This window comes from Phyllopteryx taeniolatus, chromosome 15 (genome assembly GCF_024500385.1).
Source record: "Phyllopteryx taeniolatus isolate TA_2022b chromosome 15, UOR_Ptae_1.2, whole genome shotgun sequence".
Classification (NCBI taxonomy): Eukaryota; Metazoa; Chordata; class Actinopteri; order Syngnathiformes; family Syngnathidae; genus Phyllopteryx; species Phyllopteryx taeniolatus.
In genome coordinates this window covers 12,280,047-12,303,878 of record NC_084516.1, presented here as the reverse complement: position 1 = coordinate 12,303,878, position 23,832 = coordinate 12,280,047, and the positions used below count along the sequence as shown (strand labels likewise).

Here is a 23,832-nt window from a genome sequence, read left to right as displayed (position 1 = left end):
TTTTAAAGAATAGCTTTTTCTTTAATAACACTCTTCTAGAATATAAAGTTTAATATGGAATACATTTTAAATACACTTGATAAAACATGACTTTTTTTCCCATTAAACTTTGACTTCGATATCACAATATTACAACTTTCTTAGAAAAATACGACTTTAACTCATTGCAGGTTTTATCCAAAAAAAATGTTTGTTCTTGTGAAGCTTACAACTTTTTAAAAACCTTTTTAAATTTTTTTTGTCAAGAACAAAAAAAATAATTTACCATCACTGACTGTTTTTCTCAAAAATAGCCAGGTTTTAAATTCCTATGGCATTTAGGGGAACACATGGTCATTTATTTGTTATAGTTTAATTGGCATAAGTATTATGAGCGGGTCTTTATCCTGTATGGGATTCCTGGACCCAAAAAGTTCGAGAACCCCTCCATTAGAGGACCGAGCGGATAACCTAGTATACTTCTTGACCTCCATTCTGGGATGCCAGCAGAAGCAGTCGTCGGCCTCACGACCCCCCAAGGAAGTAGTGACCTCCAGACCCTTGCTAAGATCTGAAGACAGGTGAAATTAAACATACAATGTGTGAGTTTGGCCCGCTGTCAGTGGGCTTTAGTAATCCAGTGACTTTCTGCAGGCAGTATCCAGTGAAGCACTACATCAAGGAGGCCAAACGACTGAAGCACAAAGCAGATGCTGAGGTCTGACACTAAATCCTTTCCAAATCTCTTGATTTTTAGTGGAATGGTCATTACAGAGGAAAACTAAATTTCAACATACAATGCGGATGACCTCATAGCTTTATCTAGAGCATAGGTGTCAAACTCAAGGCCCGGGGGCCAGATGCGGCCCGCCACATCATTTTATGTGGCCCGCGAAAGCAAATCATGCTCGTCAACTTCCGTGATTCTTGGTAAAATCTGTACCCAAATTCCAAATTGTCACAATAATAAACAATAATGTTGAGATATTGCATTTTTCTGTTACCAAACCCTTCTTCTACAGTAACTTAAACAATACAGTAACTTAAACAAACTATTATCCTTGTCTTCTGATTTCAAAACTAGTTATCCCACAATTTGTTGTGTCATGGTAATAATGTTTCGGTGATGATTAAACATTTATATGGTTTCACTGTTGTAATGGCCCTCTGAGGGAAAACATAACTACAATGCGGCCCGAGACAAAAAAGAGTTTGATATCCCAGATCGAGAGCATGCATTTATTTTGGTTAGTTTACATCCTAACCTCATTAGCTAAGCCGCCACAGATAAATAACTAGGCTAAGTAATTAGGCCTCATTTTGGTTGCATAGTGTTAACATTTTGGTTAACTAGCTAACAACAACTGCGCATTATTTTGCAGTTGATGCATTCAACTATGCTGATGGGGAAGAGCATTCAGCTTCATGCAGACTGCAGTTATCTGGGTTAGTTTAGGAGATGGAAAATAAAAAATTTCTTGCCTTGTTAACTTAACCAGCAATGTGGATAGTAACTAGGCCTCATGTTGGTAGAATAGCATTCGCATTTTAGACACTAAGCTAACAACAGCTAAGCATTATTTTACAGATAATACATTTAACTATGACTATATGGACTCTGCTTGGCTTTTTCCAGAGTCTGTATTTATCTCGCTTAGTTTTGGCATCGGAATAATAAAAGTACATATTTCTAGGCTTGTTAGATTAGCCAACACTTTAAAAGTAATGAGGTCTCACGTTGTCAGCATAGCTTCAGCATTTTGACTAAGAAGCTCACAACAGCATAGCATTATTTTACGGGCAATATAAATACATTGCTGAGAGAGGGTGGGCCTGTTGTTTTTTGAGGTGATTCAGCTGACTGCGGATGACCGTGGATTTATTAGTCTGGACCAATTTCTGCCACCATTTTTTTGACATCCCCGTAGTGCAGGACTGTAAGCTAACCTTAAAAGGCTTTGGTGGGCTTCCTCTTGTAGTCAGATAAACGCAGCAAAGCGTTCAACTACCTGGACGCCGCTATGTTTTTTGTGGAGAGTGGCATCGCCATGGAGAAGGACCCGCAGATTTCTATGTCTTCCTACACCATGTTTGCTGAGACGGTGGAGCTCCTCAAGTAAGAGCGCGAGTGTCTTTGCAATACAGTGAACCCCTGTTTATTGCGGGGGATACGTTCCGACCCACATGCAATGGGTGAAGACCTGCGGTATACGTATTACTATTTTTTTTATATTATGTAGTTTTGACTTTCATTTCGGTGCATCACTGCTTTAAACTTATGATGCACGCTTTTTCTTTTTTTTTAATTTTTTTAATATATATATATAAAAGTATTCCTTAGCACCTGTTCTCACTCTTTAGCTCACACAGTTCTCCAAATGAGAGCCAAAGCGTGCTTGCAAGTAACAGGTCACTCCCAGTTGAAGTTTACTGTAAAACTGTCAAACCCCCCCTCCCAAAAAATATTGTATATTTCAATCAATTTTCTATACTGGGTTCTATACTAGAATGTGTCACAGCGGGGGTTCACTCATTGTACTGTTTTTGCCGTTGATGCATGTTTTTTTTTTTTCTTTTTTCTTCTTTTAACAAAATGCCACTATTCCACAGGTTTGTCCTGAAGCTTAAGAACTCTGCAGACATGACTGCCCCCCCCTCAGACAAGGACTTTGTAGCATTATGGTACGGTCAGTTATCAGAAAGCTGGCATTGTTTCCACCAAGCAGCTCCTTGTGCCAATTTTCCACTAATTGCTATTAACCACTTACTATTTCCAGTACCTGGTGCTGTATGAGTGCCATATTGGTTGGGGTAGATTCCTCACCACCATGTCATTGTATAATTTCAGGATATGTGCCAAAAATGTCAAAAATACATATACTAATAATATACATACACTTCACTCTTAAGTATTATACTCTAGTCTCCCCATTGCTGTTTTCTTGCTGCCCTCAGTCTCCTCTTGGATAAATTGAGTTTCTTTATCGAGAAGTAAATAAAGGTGACTAGTTCAACGCAGTGCCACGGTGGCCAACTGGTTAGCACATCTCCCTCACAGTTCTGAGGACCCGGGTTCAAATCTGGCCTCGCCTGTGTGGACTTTGCATGTTCTCCCTGTACCTGTGTGGGTTTTCGACAGTACTCCGGTTTCCTTCCACAGCCCAAAAACATGCATGCTAGGTTAAGTGATGACTCTAAATTACCCATGTGTGTGAATGGTTCTTTTATTTATTTATTAATTTTTTTATATGTGCCCTGCGATTGGCTGGCAACCAGTTCAGGATGTACCCCGCCTCCCTCCCCAAGTCAGCTGAAATAGGCGCCAGCATACCCGCAACCTTAGAGAGGATAAGCGGTACGGAAAATGGATGGACGGATAGTTCAACGGATTGCTTGGTGGAAACTTTACTTGAGAGACGGTCATTTAATTTGTACTTAGAGCTTTTGTAGTGATGAAGGTTGAACCTCTCCCTCATGGTGTGTTACAGTCTGAAGTGCCAGTCTCTCCTGCAGATGGCGATGTTTCGCCATAAGCACAAAACTGCGCTCAAGTACTCAAAGATGCTCACTGACCACTTCAATGTCAGTATTTGTCATCACGTTGTGATTTCATCAACTTTTCAGCAGTCTTGCATGCAATGCATTCAAATTCTCTTCCAGAATCCTGCACTTGAGTCTTCTATCTGCGCCACAAAGTAAGGTAGCATCACGTCGTCTTGTGGCCCCGTCACACATTACCTTCCTGTCACGTCTTCCTCGTAGAGGCCCGAACACGCCGTCCCCTATGGTCGGCATCCCGTCCCCAGCCTGTGGCAGTGGGAACACCGTGGCCGTTCCAGTCGCCGTGGAGCAGGTGGCGCTTTCCTATGTCAACATCACCACGTTATTCCTGAGCGCTCACGAACTGTGGGAGCAGGCGGACCAGATGGCGGGCAAAGGCAGCGGTAAGGAGGCGCTAATTTTCAAAAACAAACTGAAATTACATATTCATTCATTGTCGAGATCTGTCGTGCGCTGCCTCCTCTTACAACATGGCCGAGAGGACCTAGTTTACAGTCAGTAAGTCAGGCCACTATTTTCCAAAAATGAATACCGACTTCAATTCCCGCTAAGGAACAGACTACACGAGCAGAATCGTTTTCCATGTGACAAGAAAGGAGCCGGCCGGAAGGCAATCAGAGTAGATCGCACTGAACATTTCCAAAGACATGTTGCAAAAGCAGTGATTTATCTTTTTTTTTGAAGGTCTTGTGGCAGAGCTGGATGCCGTGGTGGGCCCGCTGAGCCTGACTTCTAGCGTGCGCTCCATGGTGCATTACACCCAACAAGGCGTGGCGTGGCTGCGACTAGACAGCTCAAAAACCCAAATGAACGTCCACTGAAGGTACCCAAAGCCCCATGCTCGAACCCCGGTGTGTGGGTCACGTGCTGAAGGAGGACTAGAACTGTGGCTTAAGTGGATTCAGCAGTGAGTTAATAAAATAAATTGCACTTATTAGAAAGCAGGTTGGAATGCCCCCAGATCAGGCCAAGTCATATACAATTGCTTTTTAAATAGGAACATGGCTGTGATTGATTATTATCACAGCTTTTTGTTGTCCTGATACTTCTATGACCTGGACATTCACCTATACAGGTTTCCCTCACCTAATCGCGATTCACTACTCACAAATTCACCTATTATAGATGTAGTTGTTATTTGCGGAAAAACTTGCCTATTAGATGTTTTTGGTCTCTTTCTGAAACGCACGAACACAAGATGGCACCAAAACTCTGTATAATAGAAAAGTAGTGCTTTGGTGCTATCTTGTGGCATCTTGCAGCGACAGAGCTATGTTGAACTGAAGGGAGGAGCTTCTGTTAGACTTCCAAAGCACTGTCTGATAGAAAAGTAGTGCTTTGGTGCCATACTTTTGCATCTGTAGGCAATTATGAACCACGAGCAATATAAAGTTTGGTGTCAACCTCATCCTGCATTGGTATCCTTACACAGGACAGCGAGCCAGGAAAAGGTCCAAAAAAGCAGACTTACATGGCTGGTATGTAAGGGGTTTCAGGGGCCTCTGATACTGTGTGTGAAGTCTGCAAATTTTTTTGGTCAACTTCAACTCGCTATTCGAGCCATGCCACAAATAGCTTAAATCTACAAGTAATTGCATGTAGATGCCGTAAGATGGCGCCAAATGACTACTTTTCAAATAGACAGGGCTTTGGCCGGTCTAATAGCTCTTTCCTTCACTTGAACATAGTTCCTTGACACCAAGATGCTACAAATTTGCAGCAAAGCTCTAACTACTTTCTTTGTGAGCAGGGCTTTTCAGAAAAAGCACAGAAACAGTCAATAGGTGAGTTTGTTAGCCAATAAAGAGAGGCTCCAAAATCAAATTCGCCAATAGGAAGGGGTCACTGTTATGACATCACCACTTGCTTAGAAAGACCAAGTTAGTCTTTTTTTTTTTTTTTTTTTTCACTGTTGTCCAGTACAATTAATGGCATCATGGTGAAGAGCAAGCACAAGGTAAAGTGCCTTTATTCTCTCAGCTTTTTCCTAGTGACAAGGACAACTTTCATAGTACAATTGCCAATCATGTTTTTGAGCACACTTTATTTTTTATAATTTATTGTTAATATATATATTTCTTGTACAAACCGTGCACTTTCCCTTTGAGTTTAGATGAGGAAACCATTGGAGCCCCAGAGGCAGATGTCTTTTTCACAGGGCTTCCCCCCCACCCCTTTTTTTAGGTACACTAGCTGAAAAAAAGTGTTGAGTTGGGATAATAGCAAGATTGAGTCACGTTTCAGTTGACATGGGAGTACATCAAACAAAAAGTACTTAACTTTCAAACAGCACCAAGTGCTTGCCTTCGCTTGATTTATTTTCATTTTTTTTAATTATGAAGCTTTTGTTGGTGCATCACTGAGGATTTTGTTTGGACCTGTGCATTTAAAAAAAAAAAAAAAAAAAAAAAAATCACGTTTTGTGGGGGGAGAAATTCACCCCACTTGGTTTCGATAGTTTATTCAGTTGGTGTGTGTAGTTTGAATGATGAAAGCAAAGAGGAATGGTTTAAAAATCTTTATTTCCCCACCAAAAATTTAAAAGAAAAATTACATGAAAGTGTCACAGCTTGCCCTCGGGGATTATCTCTCCTACCATCGGTGTAGTTTTTTTCCAACCTGCGGCAAACGTTAACGAGTGACTCTGCAATGGATTTACACTTCTTTGTCAGATGATAATCATGACTATGCGAATGTACTGGAAGGTGGGAATGTTTTTGGATTTTGTGGAATATCTCGAGATTTTCTGTTGCAGTGTACAGAGAAAAATAAATGCTGGAAATGAATTTGTTGTTTACATTTTATTCCCCCCCCCCCCCCCCAACACAAATACAGTTCAGTTAGGTGTTGTGTACAGTCTATTTGACCCGATTAGATACAGTAGTGCTAATGTAATTCATTCCATGACTGAGCTCAGTTTACTCGTATCTAAAATTGTGAGTAAGGCGCATGATGCTGGACGGCTGTTGTGGTGCTCTCTGCCATCTTGACGCAATGTATCTGAAGCTCGCGTGTCCCTCATACTTTGGCTCTCAACACAAGTTGGTGCATTCCAAAATCAAGATACCACTGTGTTTTTAGATTACAAAAAGGGTGAAATTTATATTTGTCACAACATTATCCAAGTTACGCGTCTTGATTCATCCGCAAAGTTGGGGTTGCTGAATGCAACTTAAAAGTGAAATGTTAACGTTTCTTCAACTAACCCAAAAAATCTTAGGTTTTCAGAAATGGACAACTCACCACGTCAATGTTAATAGTTGTTCTTCATCTGTGAAAAACGACTAACATTAAACAGTAAAATCAGAAAAACAATCAACCAATTCACATTGGTGATAAAAATGTACATTATCCTTCAGAGAGCTGAGAAGAAAGTACTACCATGCTGTTGACGTTCGTCCTTGAGGACGGAAACGAGCCTGGCCTTCTCAGCCCAACAGCAGTGCATAGCTGTGTGGGAGTCCACGATGTCCATGTCGTTGTAGTCGTAGCACGTTGTTGTTCTTCCTCCAGCCAGGGTTGCTGCCACAATCAGGAGCTGCACAGGGACACGTGAGGAGGCTGCTTTGACCAAGGAAAAACGTGACCAAAAGTCAAGTGACAGGAGCACCGGAGGCAGGATGGGGTTCTGTCCTTTGGCGATCATGCTTATGCAGTCTTGAAAAAAACCCAACTCTTTAAAATATACTATTTTCTCCTATTATGCCGACTTTCCTGAAGAAAAACAAACTTACATGGAAAGAAATCTTGGGGGGAAAAAAACCCAAAGTATTTCATATATTTAAAAAAAATACACATTTTCATTAACTTTTTTTCCACTTAATATTGCAACATTGTTGGGCTATTTTCTTTTTCTTGACAAATACAACTTATTCAATGAATATTTGTTCCCCTTTTCTGATTAGCTATGAGGTGTGACAAAGAATTACAGACAGCGGCAATCCATAATTTCCTCAAATTTATTGAACCAATTACAACAAAAGCACATTGCAAAAGAACTAACAAAACAACTACTACCATATTCAGGCCGTTTGTATCAGTGCCTTGTAGATTGGTTCTATTTAGCAAAATTGCACAAAGAACAAAACATCTGTAGCCAGAAATGCTGCTCTGTGACAAAGTGTGAAATATACAACTATTCTATTATTCATTGGAAAATTCTAGCACAACAAAGGATTAGAAGTCTAATACAGCTATTTGTATATTAGAAAAGCGTCCATAATATATTAAAATATATTTGTATACATAGGGACCGCCTTCAAGGAACATTGTGTAATTTAGCTTTTCTGACAGTCCAGCTATCGTACCAAAAAACAACACACAAAGCATTCCCTGACACATTTGAATGTTTCTCTGCATAACATGGCAAATAAGTTTGCTTCAATAAAAAAAAAAAGACAACAAAAAAAACAGGTGTCAGGATTTTTTCCCCCGACAGATGACTGATTTGTCAGTCATGATTGTTCAAGCATGATTATGACTGGTGCAATTTAAATTCTGTAGCATTCACTGACCCTGGGACCCAAGGCATGTGAACCTAGTCCGAAGCGAGATTATGATACTGGACTACTTTTTCATTTTTTTAGCTAGTTTCCCTTTAAAAAAAAAATTTTTTTTTTATATATTACATTTATGAAAAAAGTCGGTGCAAACAAGTATGAGGAAAAAAAATATTCTGAGTATTTGTGGGTGAAATATTTTTAGGCTTTTTATAACATCCTCTGAGGTTTTACATGTTTTTAGAATTTACTTTTCACTAAGCCACACCCCCGTAAACAGAGACTGGCCAATCACAGCGGTTCAATAGTTCTGGGCTCTTGATAAAGCTACACGCATTGCACTGGTTTACTGACGATTGTAAAATAATCCTATGTTGTTAGCTTGTTAACCAAAATGCTCGTGAGCCGTGAGATGCCTGAATTTTCCCAACAGGATTAATAAAGTATTTATCTAAAGCTATGTGAACAATGTGAGGTCTAGTTATTATCTGGAGCACTGGCTAAGATAGCAATGCTAGAAATGTTGCTTTTATTCCATTCACAAAATTAAACCAGAGAAAACCAGACTCTGGAAAAAGCTATGTAGTTCTAAATGGACAAAGTTGAATGCAATGTCTGTAAAATAATGCTATGCTGCTGTCGTCATCCAAAATGCTAAAGCTATGCGACCAACCTGAGGCGTAGTAATAGTATATTTATCCATATCGCTGGTTAAACTAACAATGGTAGAAATGTTTCTTTTATTCTGTTCCCAAAATTAAGACCAATTCCCAAATTAACGAGACAATGGATAAAGCTATGTGGTTGCCCAAAATGCTTAAGTTATGCTACCAACACAAGGCCTACTTACTTTCCATAGTACTGGGGAAGCATTAAAAAAAAAAAAAAAAGTATATTCTCAACACTAAGCCAGATAAATGCATAATATAAAACGCTATGCTGCTGTCCAGTGTTCTAGCCGAATGTATTATCTATAAAATAATGAATGTTAGCTCAGCAACCAAAATACTAACCCAATGCGACCAACGTAAAACCTAGTTACAATTCAGAACACTGGCTTTGCTGAAATTTTGAAAATGTTTATCCTGCGCTGAAAAACTAAGCCACATGAATACAGATTTTAGAAAAAGTTACGCTGTTGTTTGAATGCTGTGTCTGTAAAATAATGCTATGCTGTTAGCTCGTTCCTCCAAATTCCAACACTAGGCTACCAGTGTGAGGCCCAGTTACTTAGTAAAAGGTCAATTGCACGGCAGGCTGGATCAAATGCTCTTCTGACGTATATGGCGGTTGTTGTAACATGAACAAAAGGAAGGCTATGAAAGAGTGATGCGTAAAGAGCACCAGAAGATGATAATTTGTGCATTTCTGTTCCGCCGTCACATGCAGTTGACAACGTTGCTGGATCCCTGGCCGACATCTCTGATCTGGCTTACATGAGATGAGCACACAGCTACGCCCGCTCCGGCTCGGCAGTGCGACACGGAGCCGACCAGCTCCCACCTGGAAAGGGGCATACATGATGCAAGGCGACACCATCAAAGACCGACCCTCGATGGACCCCTCCCTTTGTCTGCCACTCACCTGTTCATGCGCGGTTCAAAGGCCTCCACCGTGTTCAGGTAGATGTTGCCGTTGTGCCCGCCCACAGCGAACACGCGGCTCATCACTGTGGCGACACCCACGCCACCGCGCGGGGTGGTCAGCTCCGACACGTACTCCCAGCGGTTTGTTCGCGGATCGAAACGCTCCACAGAGCTCAGTGGCGAGTTGTCGTCGAAACCACCTAGACCACACACATAAAGGGAATTTGACGACATCATACTAGGCAACATGGTGAACAAGTGTTGAGCTTTCTCCCTCATTCCAAAATGAGGCAAGTTAGGTTAATTTAGATGTTAAGTTGTCCACATGTGTGAATGGTTGTTTGCTGGCGACCGGTGCAGGGCTCCTGCCCAAAGTCAGCTGGGATAGACTCCAGATCACCAGTGACCCTAATAAGGACAAGTGCTATCGAACAGGGATGGACTATAATAAATGAATCATTACTTTAATGTAATTACATACTTGTGTTCACCCTTTGCTGTTTCACTGCAATTATCAGAAAGTGTTACAAAATATGACCGCTCATCTTCCACAATGTCTATAATAAAAATAGTCCATGACCACAACAATGCCCTACCCACAGATATTAGGGCTGCTAACCTCAGTAGAAATGTTTAAATCTCAATTAAAAAATTATTTTTATACTTTGCATTTAGTTGAAGTACACGTAGACCTGTTTTACTGCCGCTTCTCCTCTCCTGCTCAGAGATGGGGCTTGGTGGCAATGACCGAAATCTGAGGCTGTTGCAGTATGGATTCTCCACTGACCAACTGGGACAAGATCTGAAGTGGACCACTTCCCCGGAGACTTGTTGCTGGAGTCTGCATCCGCCGTCTGGGCCAGGTCCTGAGGCAGAACCACTTTCCCAAAGGTGTCTACCTGCGGCACTTCATCTAATCGCTTTAAATGGATTCTTGTGCCATCCTAACATTGTACAGCACCATACTATGTAAACAAACAAAACAAAAAAATTTCCCACTTGACATACATTGCAGCCTGGTCACCCTGAAAGGGGGATCCCTCCATCTGTGGTCCCTTCCCTAGGTTTCTTGTTTTTTTCCCCAAATGGAGTTTTTAGTTTTTCTTGCTCGATTGGGGGGATTAGATCAGGGGATGTCATCTATCTTCGTCAACTGTGGGCCTGTGAAGCCCTTTGAGAGTCTTTTGTGATGAAGGGCCATACAAATAAACTTCACTTAACACATTCCAACGAATACTTTCTGGATTGTTATCCAATACACAAGCAAATGAAAGTGCAATAGTCGCCATTTACCGACGACGTAGAGGCAGCCGTTCAGCTTGCTGACCCCGTTCCCGGCGCGCCGCTGGCCCATCTCGTTCACCTCGGTCCACTTGTTGAGGTGCGGGTCGAAGCGCTCCACGCTCGACAGCGACGCCAAGCCGTCGTTACCGCCCACCGCATAAACGAAACTCTGGCAGTGGGACGACACAAAGCTGTGAGGAGATCGGACGGATTGCGTGTGCAACCGTATGTGACACCTTACCCCCAATGCCACGGAGCCCACGCCTCCTCTGGGCGTGTTCATGCGGGCCACGGCACTCCAACAGTCTCGCTCGATGTCGTAGCGCTCCACGTCGTTGAAACACGAGTTGTCGTCCAGACCGCCGATGGCGTAGATTGGACCGGCCAGCGCGGCCAAGGCGATGCCCCTCCTGAACAAACACAGGTGGGTCTCAGTTTTCGTTTGTATTAAGCTATAATCAAAGTCATTAAAAATAAAATGTTTCATTTAAATAAATTACATATTCCATTATGATGCATCTGTAATTCAATGAACTCTGTAGCACCAACCAAACCACGTAAACAAAGTGTAGAGGCTTAGTACATCTCATAAACGCGCTCCTTGCGGAGTATTAATGATCTTTCATGATGCGTCCTCATTGCCGATAAGCAGTCTAGTACATTTCAACCTGATGTGGTCGCTCCACAATGTTGTCTGCGTCCATGTTTGTGTTCCAAGGAACTATGCGATTGATTTGTTTGGCCCAGTCTGCCTCTTTTGACTGCATTTTGCCACACCAGTCCTTTTTATTGCATTTAAAACTCTTATTTTCACTTGACATTACTATGTAACATTGTTTAATATTGTTCCCAAAATGCCTCCCATTGGCTACCATTTGAGAACTACAGGTATTCATGTTAGTTGCACAATGCATGAATGTTGTGGAGAAATCACGCCACATTAAATGTGCCAAAATTAGCGCTGATCCAACAAAGCTAGCGTCTCACATTTCTAATGCCAAACCACAAGGGGGCAGCGCATGACCGATGATAGAAATGTCAGCTGAAAATTTCAAGGCGATGTTTTAAAATTTTATTGGCTACTGTGACTCACCACCGCATCTATACAAGACAAGCAAGTTTAGCATTTAGCATGAGGACAAACAACAGATGACAGGCAAGTACCTCTTGGTGTTCATGGAGGCTTTCATCATCCACTTGTTGGTGAGGGGGTCAAACACCTCCATGTTTCCCAGGTGCTCGTTACCGTCGTGCCCACCCACAGCGTAAACCTTCCCTATGGAAACAGCAAAAACAAGAAATTAAGACGTGGAAAATGTTGATTACACATGTAGGCTATTATACTGAAGGGTTGATTTACTGATAAAAATGACTCTGCACTCTCTTACTTCGTGTTGCTTTTAAAGCTATCAAGAAACAAAACTCTGTTTCATAATAGCTACATTTTCCCCCATATTTTTTTCCCAGACAGATTGTGAAATTTCAAGCCTTTATCCAACATTTTGACACTATTTTCCAAACCTTAACATACATATTCGGAGTTACAGCAAAATGTTGGTCAAACAAAAGTTAAATGCCACCACACTAGGGTTTGGCATCGTTTGAATTTGAGCGATTCCGGTTCCAAATGATTCTCGATTCAGATTCTTTTAGGGGTCTGGGTCCAAAAAGTTTGCATGGTTTAAATAATTGGTGTCCAAATTATAAACATCCATGTTCTTAGCCGCCCCCAGCATAGACTAAAATGAACATTTGACTCGGGGTTCTTTATAACAAGTATCAATATCAAACCTATGAACTAAAAGGCAATGTGTGCGGAACTAACCCAATTGACTTAATATTCATTCATTAATGTCTCAGCTAAAAGTTGAATACAGCATTGTTAAATAGTTATTTGCGACAGTTTTATCACATCAAATGGTTTATATGGGCAGGTTTTAACTTGACTTCCCGTTTTAAATATGTAGCCTTTTATTTTGAAGGGTACGCACAGGAACTCAGCATTTTGGCACAAAAAGTAACTTCACACGACACCGGGGAATTCTGAAAACGAAAGTAAACCTATACGGCAAGAAAAAAAAGTAGTGAATGAAACCAAATGCTATAAAACGTTAACTCCTTTACCTACCAACTGATGAGGCACAAGGTTAGTGTTTGTGATACTGTGAGACGTTTATGTGAATGTTGTCCCAATTTATTGCGATGTAAAGCTGGTAGTTTGACCTTTGAAGTTTTGGCTCAATATTAAGTTTTTTTTTCTGTCAGCGCCGCTTATGTTGGTTTGAAGACTAAAATAAATGCTAAAAACCATCAGTGCAAAAGTGCAACCCTCTGTTTAACTTGTTAGCTGCCTCAGTGTCGGCATAGATGTATTTTATTGTTTCACTCACCCAATTTGACTTCACTGAAGCTCAGCGCGGTGTTGGCTGAGGCTCGGAGCGGGAGGGAGCACGTCAGACTTCTACACATCGCGAAAGCCTCCTTTGCTCAGTATAATCTTATTCCAAGTGTTGCATTGAGGCGACTGGTCATTTATTTTGACAAAGTTAAGACACTTTTTTTTGGTGCCGCCGTTGGGCACGTCTTCGTGGGTGTTCGTTGGTTTTCGCCACATTCTTCTTTGGGGTCGGCGGACTGTAGGCATCGAAACTGGGAACCGACATTTTTAAATGTGAACGATTTCAGGAGAACCGGAACATTGGTCCCGGTTCCAATCAGGTCTCAATTCTCGATGTCCAACCCTACACCACACACAATTTCAGCTGAGTGAGCAGCTAAAGGATTTACTTCACAGGTGCTTTTCTTTCAGTTTGAATTCCACCATGAAACACCACAAGGTGACAGTATTGTTCTACAAACACCTTTGAGGGTGAGTAGTTTATTTATATACCTTATTTTATTTTTTGTTGAATTAATAAAGTTGTTGACACTTGTATTGAGAATGCATTTTTTTCCCCCCCCAACACGTTGCCTGTACATTTTATAATGTTGACAGTTTGAACCTGGCTAACTGTTTCTTTTCTCGTGTTGTTAACTTTTACCTCCTACAGAAATGACGCCGACGTGCCGCCGTCTGCTGTTCATCTCGGGGCCCAGGAACCAACTGTTCTTACTGATGGAGTAGCACTCGATGCTGCGAAACGGGTCACCAGAGCCCCCACGCCCACCCACGCAGAACAGAACTCCTGAGGAAATAACGGTGTTATTTGACAACTGGTTCACGAAGCAGAATGTTACATGAAAGAGAGCAGCAGCAACAACCTGCGGTGTGTTTTCGGGGCACAGTGCGGACCGAGTACTCGAATTCGGGCACTGCCTTGTTGCTGAGGTGGAGGTGGTAGTTCCGGGCCTCGTCCATCAGGTCGCGGCAACTCAGGTTGCCTTTGATCATCTCGTCCTTGGCCACCGTGCCGGTCAGGAAGTCCACGGGGAGCAGTGGCAGGCGTACCTGGAGACCAAAACACACAAACACTGTGGGGATGATGAAAGACACATATAGAACAAAGACTTGACGTGCTGTTATCTTAACTCATCCTCCAGCAGTCAGTTACGCAATACAGACGATTTAACATCAGAATCAGAATCATCTTTATTTGCCAAGTATGTCCAAAACACACAAGGAATTTGTCTCCGGTAGTTGGAGATAATAATATACATAATATGGACGTTCAGAAAAACATCAAGTGATTCCGTCATGTTATTTCTTTCATCAATTTTTTAAATATGCAACTTTTTAAACTGCTTGAAAAACAATCACTGAAGCCTGCATAACAAATGGCAACCCCTCGATACCGCTCTCTTTGTAATATGCATTTTATTAGTTATTTAATGCAGAGCTCTTTTGAAATTCATTTCTATAAAAATGTTTTGTTTGAATTAATAATAGTATCACTATCTGTTTATACACAGTATCTAGTAGTAATTTGATGTTCAATAGTGGTGTGGCGCAGAGGGTAAGTCCTGGCCCGCCCTGAAACCGCAGGGTCACTGGTTCGTATCCCCGCCCGAGCACATGTCGTCGTCGTGTCCCTGGGCAAAACACTTAACCCACATTGCCCATGAACGAATGTGGTTGAATGTTTGGTGGTGATCGGCATGGCCGAAGGCGCAGAATGGCAGCCATGCTTCTGTCAGACTGCTCCAGGGCAGCTGTGGCTACACTAGTAGCTTACCACCACATGGTATGACTGGAGTGAAGGAATCATTTATGCAATTCTTTTGAGTACCTTGAAAAGCACTATATAAATGGTATGCATTATTATTAAGAGCACAGTGATTGAGTTGTGAAATTAATGTGCAGAAGTAACAGTCTCAAAATCCTTAAAAGTGTTGCTTTTGGAACCATGTTATAATGTAATATTATACTTAATACTAAATTAAACATTTATTAAATTGGCCTTTGGGGCAGTTATGATGAGCCCCATGAACTCTGCCTCACGACAAGTGGGAAATGTGACATAAAATGGGAATGGTTGAAAATTATGGTTATGCGGATATACAAAATTCCAATGTTTTGGAGTAAGTTAGAGACTACATCAGTAATTTCATATTTGATACAGAAAAGTGATTCAACTGATATTTTAGTTTTAATCAGTACAACAAAGCCCAATGAATTCTGCCTTGCAACAAAAGGCTGCAAAATCATTACATCATATTTGAAAAGCATTATTATGGAAAAGAGGCAAGAAGTCTCATTGATGCTTGTTCTGCTGCCACAAAGTGAACCAAAAAAATACACAGGCCCAGGAAACCACGATCCCAAACAAAAAATTATGTTAATTTAAAATATAAGTCATACAATGGATGTCAGTCTACACACATCTGTTTCAATGGCAGTTTTTTTGTGATTCACAGACCAAGATAAACCATTTAAAAACTTTTTCCACCATTAATGTGACCGATAACCTCAATTAAAAAAAAGTGAACTCTGAGTAGAAGTAAAAATAAGCTGAATTAATATAGTTGCACAAGTGTACACACCCTCTTATAACTGGTTATGTGTTTGTGTTCAGAATGAATCAAATTCAAACATGTTAAAATGGACTCAGCACACACCTGCCACCATTGTATAATTTCCTCCACCTGGACTGAGGCCTCAGTTCCAGCTAAAAAGAAAAAAAAAAATCCAGCACAGTTTGGGAGATTTCAAGTGTGTTTTTGCTAAATGTAGCCAGGCATTGATGTTTTTCTTAGTAAGATAAGGTTTCTACAAAAATGTCAGGAAAAGCCTACTAGAATAGATGAATGTTATTTGGGGTTAATCAGAGGCACACTAAATGGTGGCAGGTGTGCGCTGACTCCCATTAACATGAGCTTGAATGTGATTGGTTAATTCAGAACACAGCCACATCCCCAGTTATAAGAGGGTGTCCACACTTGTGCAACCACATTCTCAGTTGTTTATTTTTACTCCCCCCCCCCATTGAGTTGTACAGTTTATAGGTCTAAATGTTTTGATATGATTTATCTTGGTCTCATTTTTGATACCACAAAATCTGGCATTTGAACAGGGGTGTGCAGACTTTCTATATTCACTGTAAGTCAAGTCGAAAGATAAAGCTAACCTGAGAGAAGATGTGGTCCAGCCAGGCGTGGTGGTGCTGCGGGTTGGCTTTGAGCCACTTGACGGCCGCCCTGTATACCTGCGTCTCTGACTGGATGTTGAGGTCGCTGGAGGCCAGCAGCGTGCGCAGGTGCTGCGGCGACACGCACGTGAAGTCCTCGCACTCCACCACCTCGCTGAAGTGCTCGCAGGCGTAGCGGTCGGCCATGTCCATCAGGTCCACGCGGTTGTGGCTCTCGGCGAAGGTGCGCACCGCCAGGCAATTGGTGGGGTGGAAGTGGGCCTTCATGTACTCACAACACGCCCGCGCCACCAGCTCCACCTGCGGTTTTCGTAACTTAATTTCATGTGTTTACTGCATTGATTACAAACCACTGTGCTGGAGCAAATTAGTGTGCCGGTGAGAAATCACCTGGTGTGCCGCAGACGTTCTAGAATTTCACCTTAATTGTTACGAGAACTATTTATTCACTACAGATGTACCTTTGCTCAACTATCCATCTACATGTTTTATCTTCATGTGTTGGGTCTGTAACAGACAGACAATCTTTTAAGATTTGAAAAGTCCTTTTGTGTACCAGGTCTAATGAAAAATATGTGCCTTGGCTCAATAAAGGTTGACAAACAGACTCTACTGCACGCCTTTGTTAACTTACCTGAAGGATGCAGGCAGCATAAAGCAGAGGCTGGACATTGTCTACGGTGAGCGTGAGCTTGGAGGAGTAAGCAAAGTGGACCAGATCCTGGATGGCATCTCCATCAAAGTCCTTGATCTCGATCAATTTCTGCTTGGCCTCTGTCATTTCAGACAGAAACATGGCCCTGGGGGACAAACAGAATTCTTAGCTAGCATGTTTTCTATACACGTCTAGAAATATATCCATGAAAAAGTGTGCACACCTGAAGTAGGGGATAACACAGGCCAAGACAAGCTTATGACATGGTATCAGCCTGCTGCCAACCTACATACAAAAGCAAGTTCATTAGAAGACGCCACCTCCATCGTCTGGTGTGACCCATAAGATTGGATTTATACTGCATGTTTTAAGTGATAATTTGATTTTTTTGCTCTCAAATAGCACATGGGAGTGTAAAAAAAAAGCATGGAATCAGGACTCTACTAAATCTTATACACATCGGTGGGTTTAAACAAAAGGTGCTCTGTCCTGAGTTGTTTAACACATCTAGATGTAAATACCATTAAATAAAAGCTGGAATTCTGAACTTTTGTCTCATATTCATCTTTTGATCTGCAACCCAAATGTCTTCAGTATACAACAAAAACAAAGAAATTGACCTTGCCGTTCCAATACTGTATCTTGTCTTTGTAGTGTATTCAATTGAACTGAATATGTTGAAAAAGATTTGCAATTCATTGTATTGTTTTTATTTGTTTTACACAACATCCCAGTTTCATTGCAATTGGGGTTTGTAATAGCTACTATGATAAAATAAAATACAAATAAAAAAATGATGAAGTGAAAAAGTTGGACCGGACATCCCAAAATAATACTTCATGTTTTGAGCATGTATACCAGCAAATTCATGTTGAGTATTATACATAGGTAGAAGCGCATTATACACAAGTAATTATGGTAACCCTAACCCCCATTATCATTTTGTAACCTTTTGAAAATGTTTAGTGGTGGTTCCCCTTCCAACGCAAGAATTCCAATCACAGTCATCAAATCTTAAAATAAAAAAAACCTTCAAACAAGTATTTACACTACAAAGCGTGAAATATTTTTCAATTATTAGTTGGTCAAATTAAGTTGGGATCATTATTTTTTGACTGCCCATCATATGTACACCTGCGTTTGCCCAACCAACACAAAACAAAAAAGACTCACTGTAAATCTGTACTATACAAAATTACAAGAAATATGGTCTAAACATGCTACATTAGTGGTGGGTCAAACATTTTATTGGAAAATTGTTGATGGCCTCCAAAGGAGTAATGTGGAGGTTAAGATCATTTAAATCAATGGAGGGAGGGGGAGAATAAGCCATGGCCAACTAAACACTATTCAAACCAAGTACAAATATTTTCATTTATAGTTTACTACTGTGTTGATCCTTGTGGAGATATTTACATGCAATTTGGCCGTCTACGCTTCCGGTTGTTTCATGTATTGCTTGAATGTAAACAGCCATATGGGATACTGTATATGTGTTACTTAAAATGTACATGGAAATAGACAGCCCCAAAAAAAATTGGATATAGGCATTATATCGGAATCAGGCACTTCGTCAGTGTAAATTCAGCTTGAAATACTCTGACGCCGTCTAACCTTGAGTGTGACATCGCAGAGCTCTCCCACTTCGTAGAAATGCCTCAGCGAGTTGTGGAAGTCCTTCCAGGCCTCGTGGGCCTCGAACACGAAGGAGCCGTCTGACTCGCAGTCAACTTTGGACGGTTTGGCGGGGGCGGCGGCAGCGAGGCGCTTCTCCTTGGGCTTGAGCTGCTTGGCATGCTCTGGCACCACATCCCCCGGCGCCATTGCTGCCTTACAGGACACAGCACCTGGACAGAGTGGACCCGTGTTTAGGGGACATACCGTGGTACCCTAACTTATGAGTTTAATTAATTCCATGACCAAGCTTTTAACTCAATTTACCGGTACTTATAAATTAAATAAATTTCCCATTTCCATTTCAGCCCAAAAGAAATTCTGTTCTGTGTTTTTAATAAAGTAAACTAGCACTATATTGTAAATTAAAGGGAAAGTACTGTCCAAAATGAAAGGATGGCTGGCTTTACGTCACATCATATGCTGTTAGAAAAGTCCTACACTTTGTGATTGTTTCTATCATGTAAATGTGATTCTTTAATCAAGCGTGCACAACTCCAATATTTGCACAAATTTACAGACAGATTGAGGCACTACACTAGAGGCAGGTAATCAATGCCGATATGCTTCCATCACACGTGATGACTTAGTCTGGATTTACTCTCGCTGTTCTGTTTGCAGCTTCACTACTGCTATGCACAATTTACGTTGTTTTTATGTATTTTGTGTTTAATGTTGCAAAATTAGACATTTTTGTCCAATGGGAAGATTAAGTCATGTTATGAACACAAAATGCAACTGTTAAAAAAAACTATTGAAAAGACATTGCTAATATAAGTTTAATAATTACGATACGATTTAAAGACGTTCACTTAACTCGATTGTGTTTGAGGAAAAAACTAGCATCACAATAATAAAATATTGCTAAATAGTACAAATATAGCAGAAATTTCTTGCATTAGATTTGTTTTGTGGCAACGGAGACTCTTTTAGAGCAAATATCCTCCCACAAGCATCAACAAAAGCACAATATTTGGTCAGGGATCTTCCCTGCCAGCTGAGCAAGTTTGGTCAGTATCACCTCCCCCCCTCTTGTATTTTCACTTCACTTTTACTCACCCTACACTGACTACAAGCAAAAGTTGAAAGAAAAAGCACATTTCCTATGACACAATGGTTCCAAAGAGAGCAAAAACTAAAAATTCCAATGCTAGAAAGAAAGACAACAATCTTACCTGTGGGCATGGGTGGTACAAATAAGACCAATTGTCTCAAGTGCCAACTACTGTGGCGACGAGACAACATGAGCATCTAGCAAAAAAAAAAAAAAAAAAAAAAAAAAAAAAACTACCAAAGCTCCGCCCACACACCTTATAGACAGATGATGCACTGTCTTTCCTTCTGAGCTGAATAGACCCAAGTATCACTGCAGCCTCATCGTTAGTCTGCTCAGGGTTAGTCACGATATTTATAAAAAAAATAAAAAATAAAAAAGTCTTTCACGGCTTGGTTTCACTACATTTGGAAAATAAAGCAGGAATCAGTTGGGATTTAAAAAATGAAAACAGCCTCAGACTATGTTGTATTATTTATTACTGAGAAAAAAAAGCTCCTGGTGAATTATTTAACAGTAGCAGAACTTGACCTGAAAATCTTGCACAAAAAGAGCCACCTTTCTTTCAGTCATTTATCAATCAAAACAGGGAACATCTGAGCAGTCATGAGCCTTTAGTCGGAATCTTTAATTATTTTTTTCCTCACAAGAGCTGTATGCACACAACCTCTCACAATCTAAAATTATTCATTTTAAAGAGAAAGACAAAAGGAAAATTCTAACGAATACAAAGCAGACAGTGTTTAGTTATTTCCCATCATATAAGCACAACTATACTAATAGTTAAATATGTGCCATATCAAGAGGTGGCGAGAAACAAGCTACGTTTACAACCCCAATTCCAATGAAGTTGGGACGTTGTGTTAAATAAAAACAGAATACAATGATTTGCAAATCATGTTCAAATCATGTTCAACCTATATTTAATTGAATACATTCATTAACTTAGAATTTTATGGCTGCAACACGTTCCAAAAAAGAAGAATGCTCATCAAACACCTGTTTGGAACATCCCACAGGTGAACAGGCGAATTGGGAACAGTTGGGTGCCATGATTGGGTATAAAAGGAGCTTCCCTGAATTGCTCAATCATTCACAAGCAAAGATGGGGCGAGGTTCACCTCTTTGTGAACAAGTGCGTGAGAAAATAGTCGAACAGTTTAAGGACAATGTTCCGCAACGTACAATTGCAAGGAATTTAGGGATTTCATCATCTACGGTCCATAATATCATCAAAAGGTTCAGAGAATCTGGAGAAATCACTGCATGTAAGCGCCAAGGCTGACAACCAACATTGAATGCCGGTGACCTTCGATCCCTCAGGCGGCATCAAAAAACAACATCAATGTGTAAAGGATATCACCACATGAGTCTTTTTGGGAATGATGCAACAGGTTTTTCACACCTGGATTTGGGGATCATCTACCATTCCTCCTTCCAGATCCTCTCCGGTTCTGTCAGATTAATATGACACAAAAGTTCAGAATCCCATCTTTTATTTCATAGTATTTTGATCTAGATGTGTAAAACAACTCAGGACAGTGCACCTTTTGTTTGAAGCCACCCACTTTTCAAGTGAGCTTAACTTGAGCAACTTAAAATGAATAACATTTCATATTTGGTGGCACTTAACCCTTACTTGCAATAAGCAAGCCTGCGACCCATTGACTTCACCAGACTGTTCCATTCTTCATTCAAAATGCTTTTTCCAGGCCTTTACTGCGACCTCTTTCAGTTCTTGTTTGTTTTTGGGGGTTAAGGTCCAGTGATTGACTTGGCCAGTCTAAGACCTTCCACTTTTTCCCCTTGATGAAGTCCATTGTTGTGTTGGCAGTGTGTTTTGGGTCATTGTTGCATGATGAAGCTTCTCCCGATTAGTTTGGATGCATTTTTCTGTAAATTGCCAGACAAAATGGTTTTATAGACTTCATTCTGCTGCTAGCATCATACCATTGTTACATCATAACTAAAGACTAGTGAGTCCGTTCCAGAAGCAGCCATGCAAGCCCAAGCCATGATATTACCGCCACCATGCTTCACAGATGAGCTTGTGTGTTTTGGATCATAAGCAGATCCTTTCTTTCTCCATACTTTTGCCTTTCATCACTTTGGTAGAGGTTTATCTTGGTCTCATCAGTCCATAAAACTTTGTCCCAAAGCTTTTGTGGCTCATCTCTGTACTTCTTTGCAAAATCCAATCTGGCCTTCCGATTCTTTTTGCTGATGAGTGGTTTGCATCTTGTGGTATGGCCTGTATATTTATTCTCTCAAAGTCTTCTTCGAACAGTGGATTGTGATACCTTCACCCCTTCCCTGTGGAGGTTGACAGTGATGTCACTGACTGTTCTGTTGTCTTTGGGTATTTCTTCACAGCTCTCACAATGTTTCTGTCCTCAACTGCTGTTGATACCCTGGGCCTTGACCTACCTGTTCGAGGACTGTTGCTCAGCACACCAGTAGTTTCTCTCTTTTTCTGGACATTCCAAATTGTTGTATTGGCTATGCCCAATGTTTGTTCAATAGCTCTGATCGATTTTCCCTCTTCTCTCAGCTTCAAAATGGTTTTCTTTTCTCCCATAGACAGCTCTTTGGTCTTCATGTTTGCTTTGTAGCAAATGCAGTTTTCACAAGTTAAACCCAAAGCCAAAAACAAACACTATCTAATGTTTCAGCAATCAATCTAAAAGGCAACACCTGAGCAACTCGAAACACCCACATGTTCCAATAGGTTTGCTCACTTGAAAAGTGGGTGGCTTCAAACAAAAGGTGCTCTGTCCTGAGTTGTTTATCACATCTAGATGCAAATACCATGAAATAAAAGCTGGAATTCTGAACTTTTGTCCCATATTAATCTTTTGATCTGAAACCCAGATGTCTTCAGTATACAACAAAAACAAAGGAATCGACCTTGCCGTTCCAACTTTTGGAGGGGACTGTAATTAAATAATTAACTTAATATGTGATAGTCATTTTGACTTACACTGAGAGATATTCATCTAATAAAAGGTTTATTATGTTGGCTGTAGTTTGCTGTAATAGATGTTTACATTACATTACATCATTTAGCAAGAACATTATGATCGAGGCAAAATCCCCCATTCCCCAAAATGATCTAATGTGTTGTCCAGTTGGGGTACATTTTGGGGCTGAAACTGTACTTTCTACTAAATTTGATTGAAACCATGGTGACCCCAAATGCAACATAAAGCCATATAGCTACTAGCACAATGTGGACACCTACAGAAGCAGATCGTATTCATTAAAATGAACACGCCTGAAAACTGAATCTGTTGAGCTTGTTCAACTCCTTCAATATTGTATATTCTCGAAGTATTTAACTAAGAGATAATTAGACTTCTGTGTGTGCGAGGCCATATAGTGCCAGCATACATCTTTGAATGGGCACACAGCACGTCAACACTCTACGAGATGAGATGTTTTTTTCCCCCCTCTAAAATATGTCCGTCGAGTTAACACATAAATGTTCTCCATACTGTTATACACACGGAATCCTATCCAATAATAACAATAAAAAAACTATAAACACAAAGACTGTCAGCCATTAAGCTATCACCGTGGTAGAAACCTGTACCGTTAGCTTTGTTTTAAGCTAGCATCGGCACAAGAGCTAATCTGGTTTGACAGGAGCTGAAGAGGGGGGAAAAAAAAAACAGCCAAACTATAACGACAATCCCGACACTAAAAACACAAACATAAATAGCAAACGACGGCTAACGAGCTCAAAAATGCAAAACAAGTTGACTTGCCTTAGCTCATACCTTAGGAAGGGTTGAAATGCCGAGTATTTTCAGGCAAAATGTTAGTTGGCATTTGCACGTTTGTTGTGGTTTCACCCGGTTCATCTTGGTTATTGTAGTTTTACCTCTTGTCGCGGGCTATCACGGGGCCACTTTTCGCGTCACCGCACTTTCGCCAAATTTTTTAAAAATCCTTT

General features: G+C 40.8%; 2 protein-coding genes and 1 long non-coding RNA gene across 11 annotated transcripts in view; 2 read left to right on the top strand and 1 right to left on the bottom strand.

The window, feature by feature from the left end:
* The window catches only part of LOC133490236 (AF4/FMR2 family member 1-like), a 38,200-nt gene extending 27,277 nt beyond the window's left edge, over positions 1-10,923 (top strand). For 2 of the 6 annotated variants that reach the window (XM_061800046.1, XM_061800042.1), the window contains exons 12-19: positions 487-560; positions 634-697; positions 1,959-2,095; positions 2,590-2,661; positions 3,468-3,561; positions 3,640-3,674; positions 3,742-3,923; positions 4,225-6,326. In XM_061800046.1, coding sequence (XP_061656030.1) covers positions 487-560; positions 634-697; positions 1,959-2,095; positions 2,590-2,661; positions 3,468-3,561; positions 3,640-3,674; positions 3,742-3,923; positions 4,225-4,361 — 795 coding nt within the window. In that variant the 3' untranslated portion in view covers positions 4,362-6,326. Of the gene's footprint in view, positions 1-486; positions 561-633; positions 698-1,958; positions 2,096-2,589; positions 2,662-3,467; positions 3,562-3,639; positions 3,924-4,224; positions 6,327-9,428; positions 9,662-10,350 lie in introns of those variants that run through there. The other 4 variants (XR_009792136.1, XM_061800043.1, XM_061800044.1 and 1 more) reach the window with 4 other exon arrangements.
* klhl8 (kelch-like family member 8) lies at positions 7,486-23,800 on the bottom strand. Of its 4 annotated transcripts, XM_061800050.1 has the most exons (12): positions 23,645-23,800; positions 18,764-18,996; positions 17,373-17,434; positions 17,129-17,294; positions 16,474-16,794; positions 14,171-14,357; positions 13,951-14,094; positions 12,074-12,185; positions 11,151-11,319; positions 10,919-11,078; positions 9,624-9,825; positions 7,486-9,542 (listed from the first exon to the last, which is right to left on the bottom strand). In XM_061800050.1, the coding sequence occupies exons 2-12, from the start codon at positions 18,971-18,973 to the stop codon at positions 9,419-9,421; spliced, it is 1,857 nt and encodes a 618-aa protein (XP_061656034.1). In that variant the 5' UTR covers positions 18,974-18,996; positions 23,645-23,800; the 3' UTR covers positions 7,486-9,418. The 4 variants fall into 4 exon arrangements, with proteins under 4 accessions (XP_061656034.1, XP_061656032.1, XP_061656033.1 ...); XM_061800048.1 differs by having other exon boundaries at positions 10,919-11,319; XM_061800049.1 differs by having other exon boundaries at positions 10,919-11,319; positions 23,657-23,759.
* LOC133490242 (uncharacterized) lies at positions 12,204-14,099 on the top strand. The gene is made up of 3 exons (XR_009792137.1): positions 12,204-13,055; positions 13,719-13,778; positions 13,960-14,099. It is a non-coding gene; the product is annotated as an uncharacterized LOC133490242 (long non-coding RNA).
* Positions 23,801-23,832: the final 32 nt, after the last annotated feature.

What these genes read in the sequence shown, in the direction of transcription:
- klhl8 (XM_061800048.1), bottom strand. Translation starts at nt 18,973, where the DNA reads ATGGCGCCGGGGGATGTGGTGCCAGAGCATGCCAAGCAGCTCAAGCCC. An exon ending in ATGCTGCCTGCATCCTTCAG is followed by an intron (nt 16,795 to 17,128) that starts GTAAGTTAACAA and finishes CGAAAACCGCAG; the next exon opens with GTGGAGCTGGTGGCGCGGGC. An exon ending in GCCCCGAAAACACACCGCAG is followed by an intron (nt 14,095 to 14,170) that starts GTTGTTGCTGCT and finishes TTATTTCCTCAG; the next exon opens with GAGTTCTGTTCTGCGTGGGT.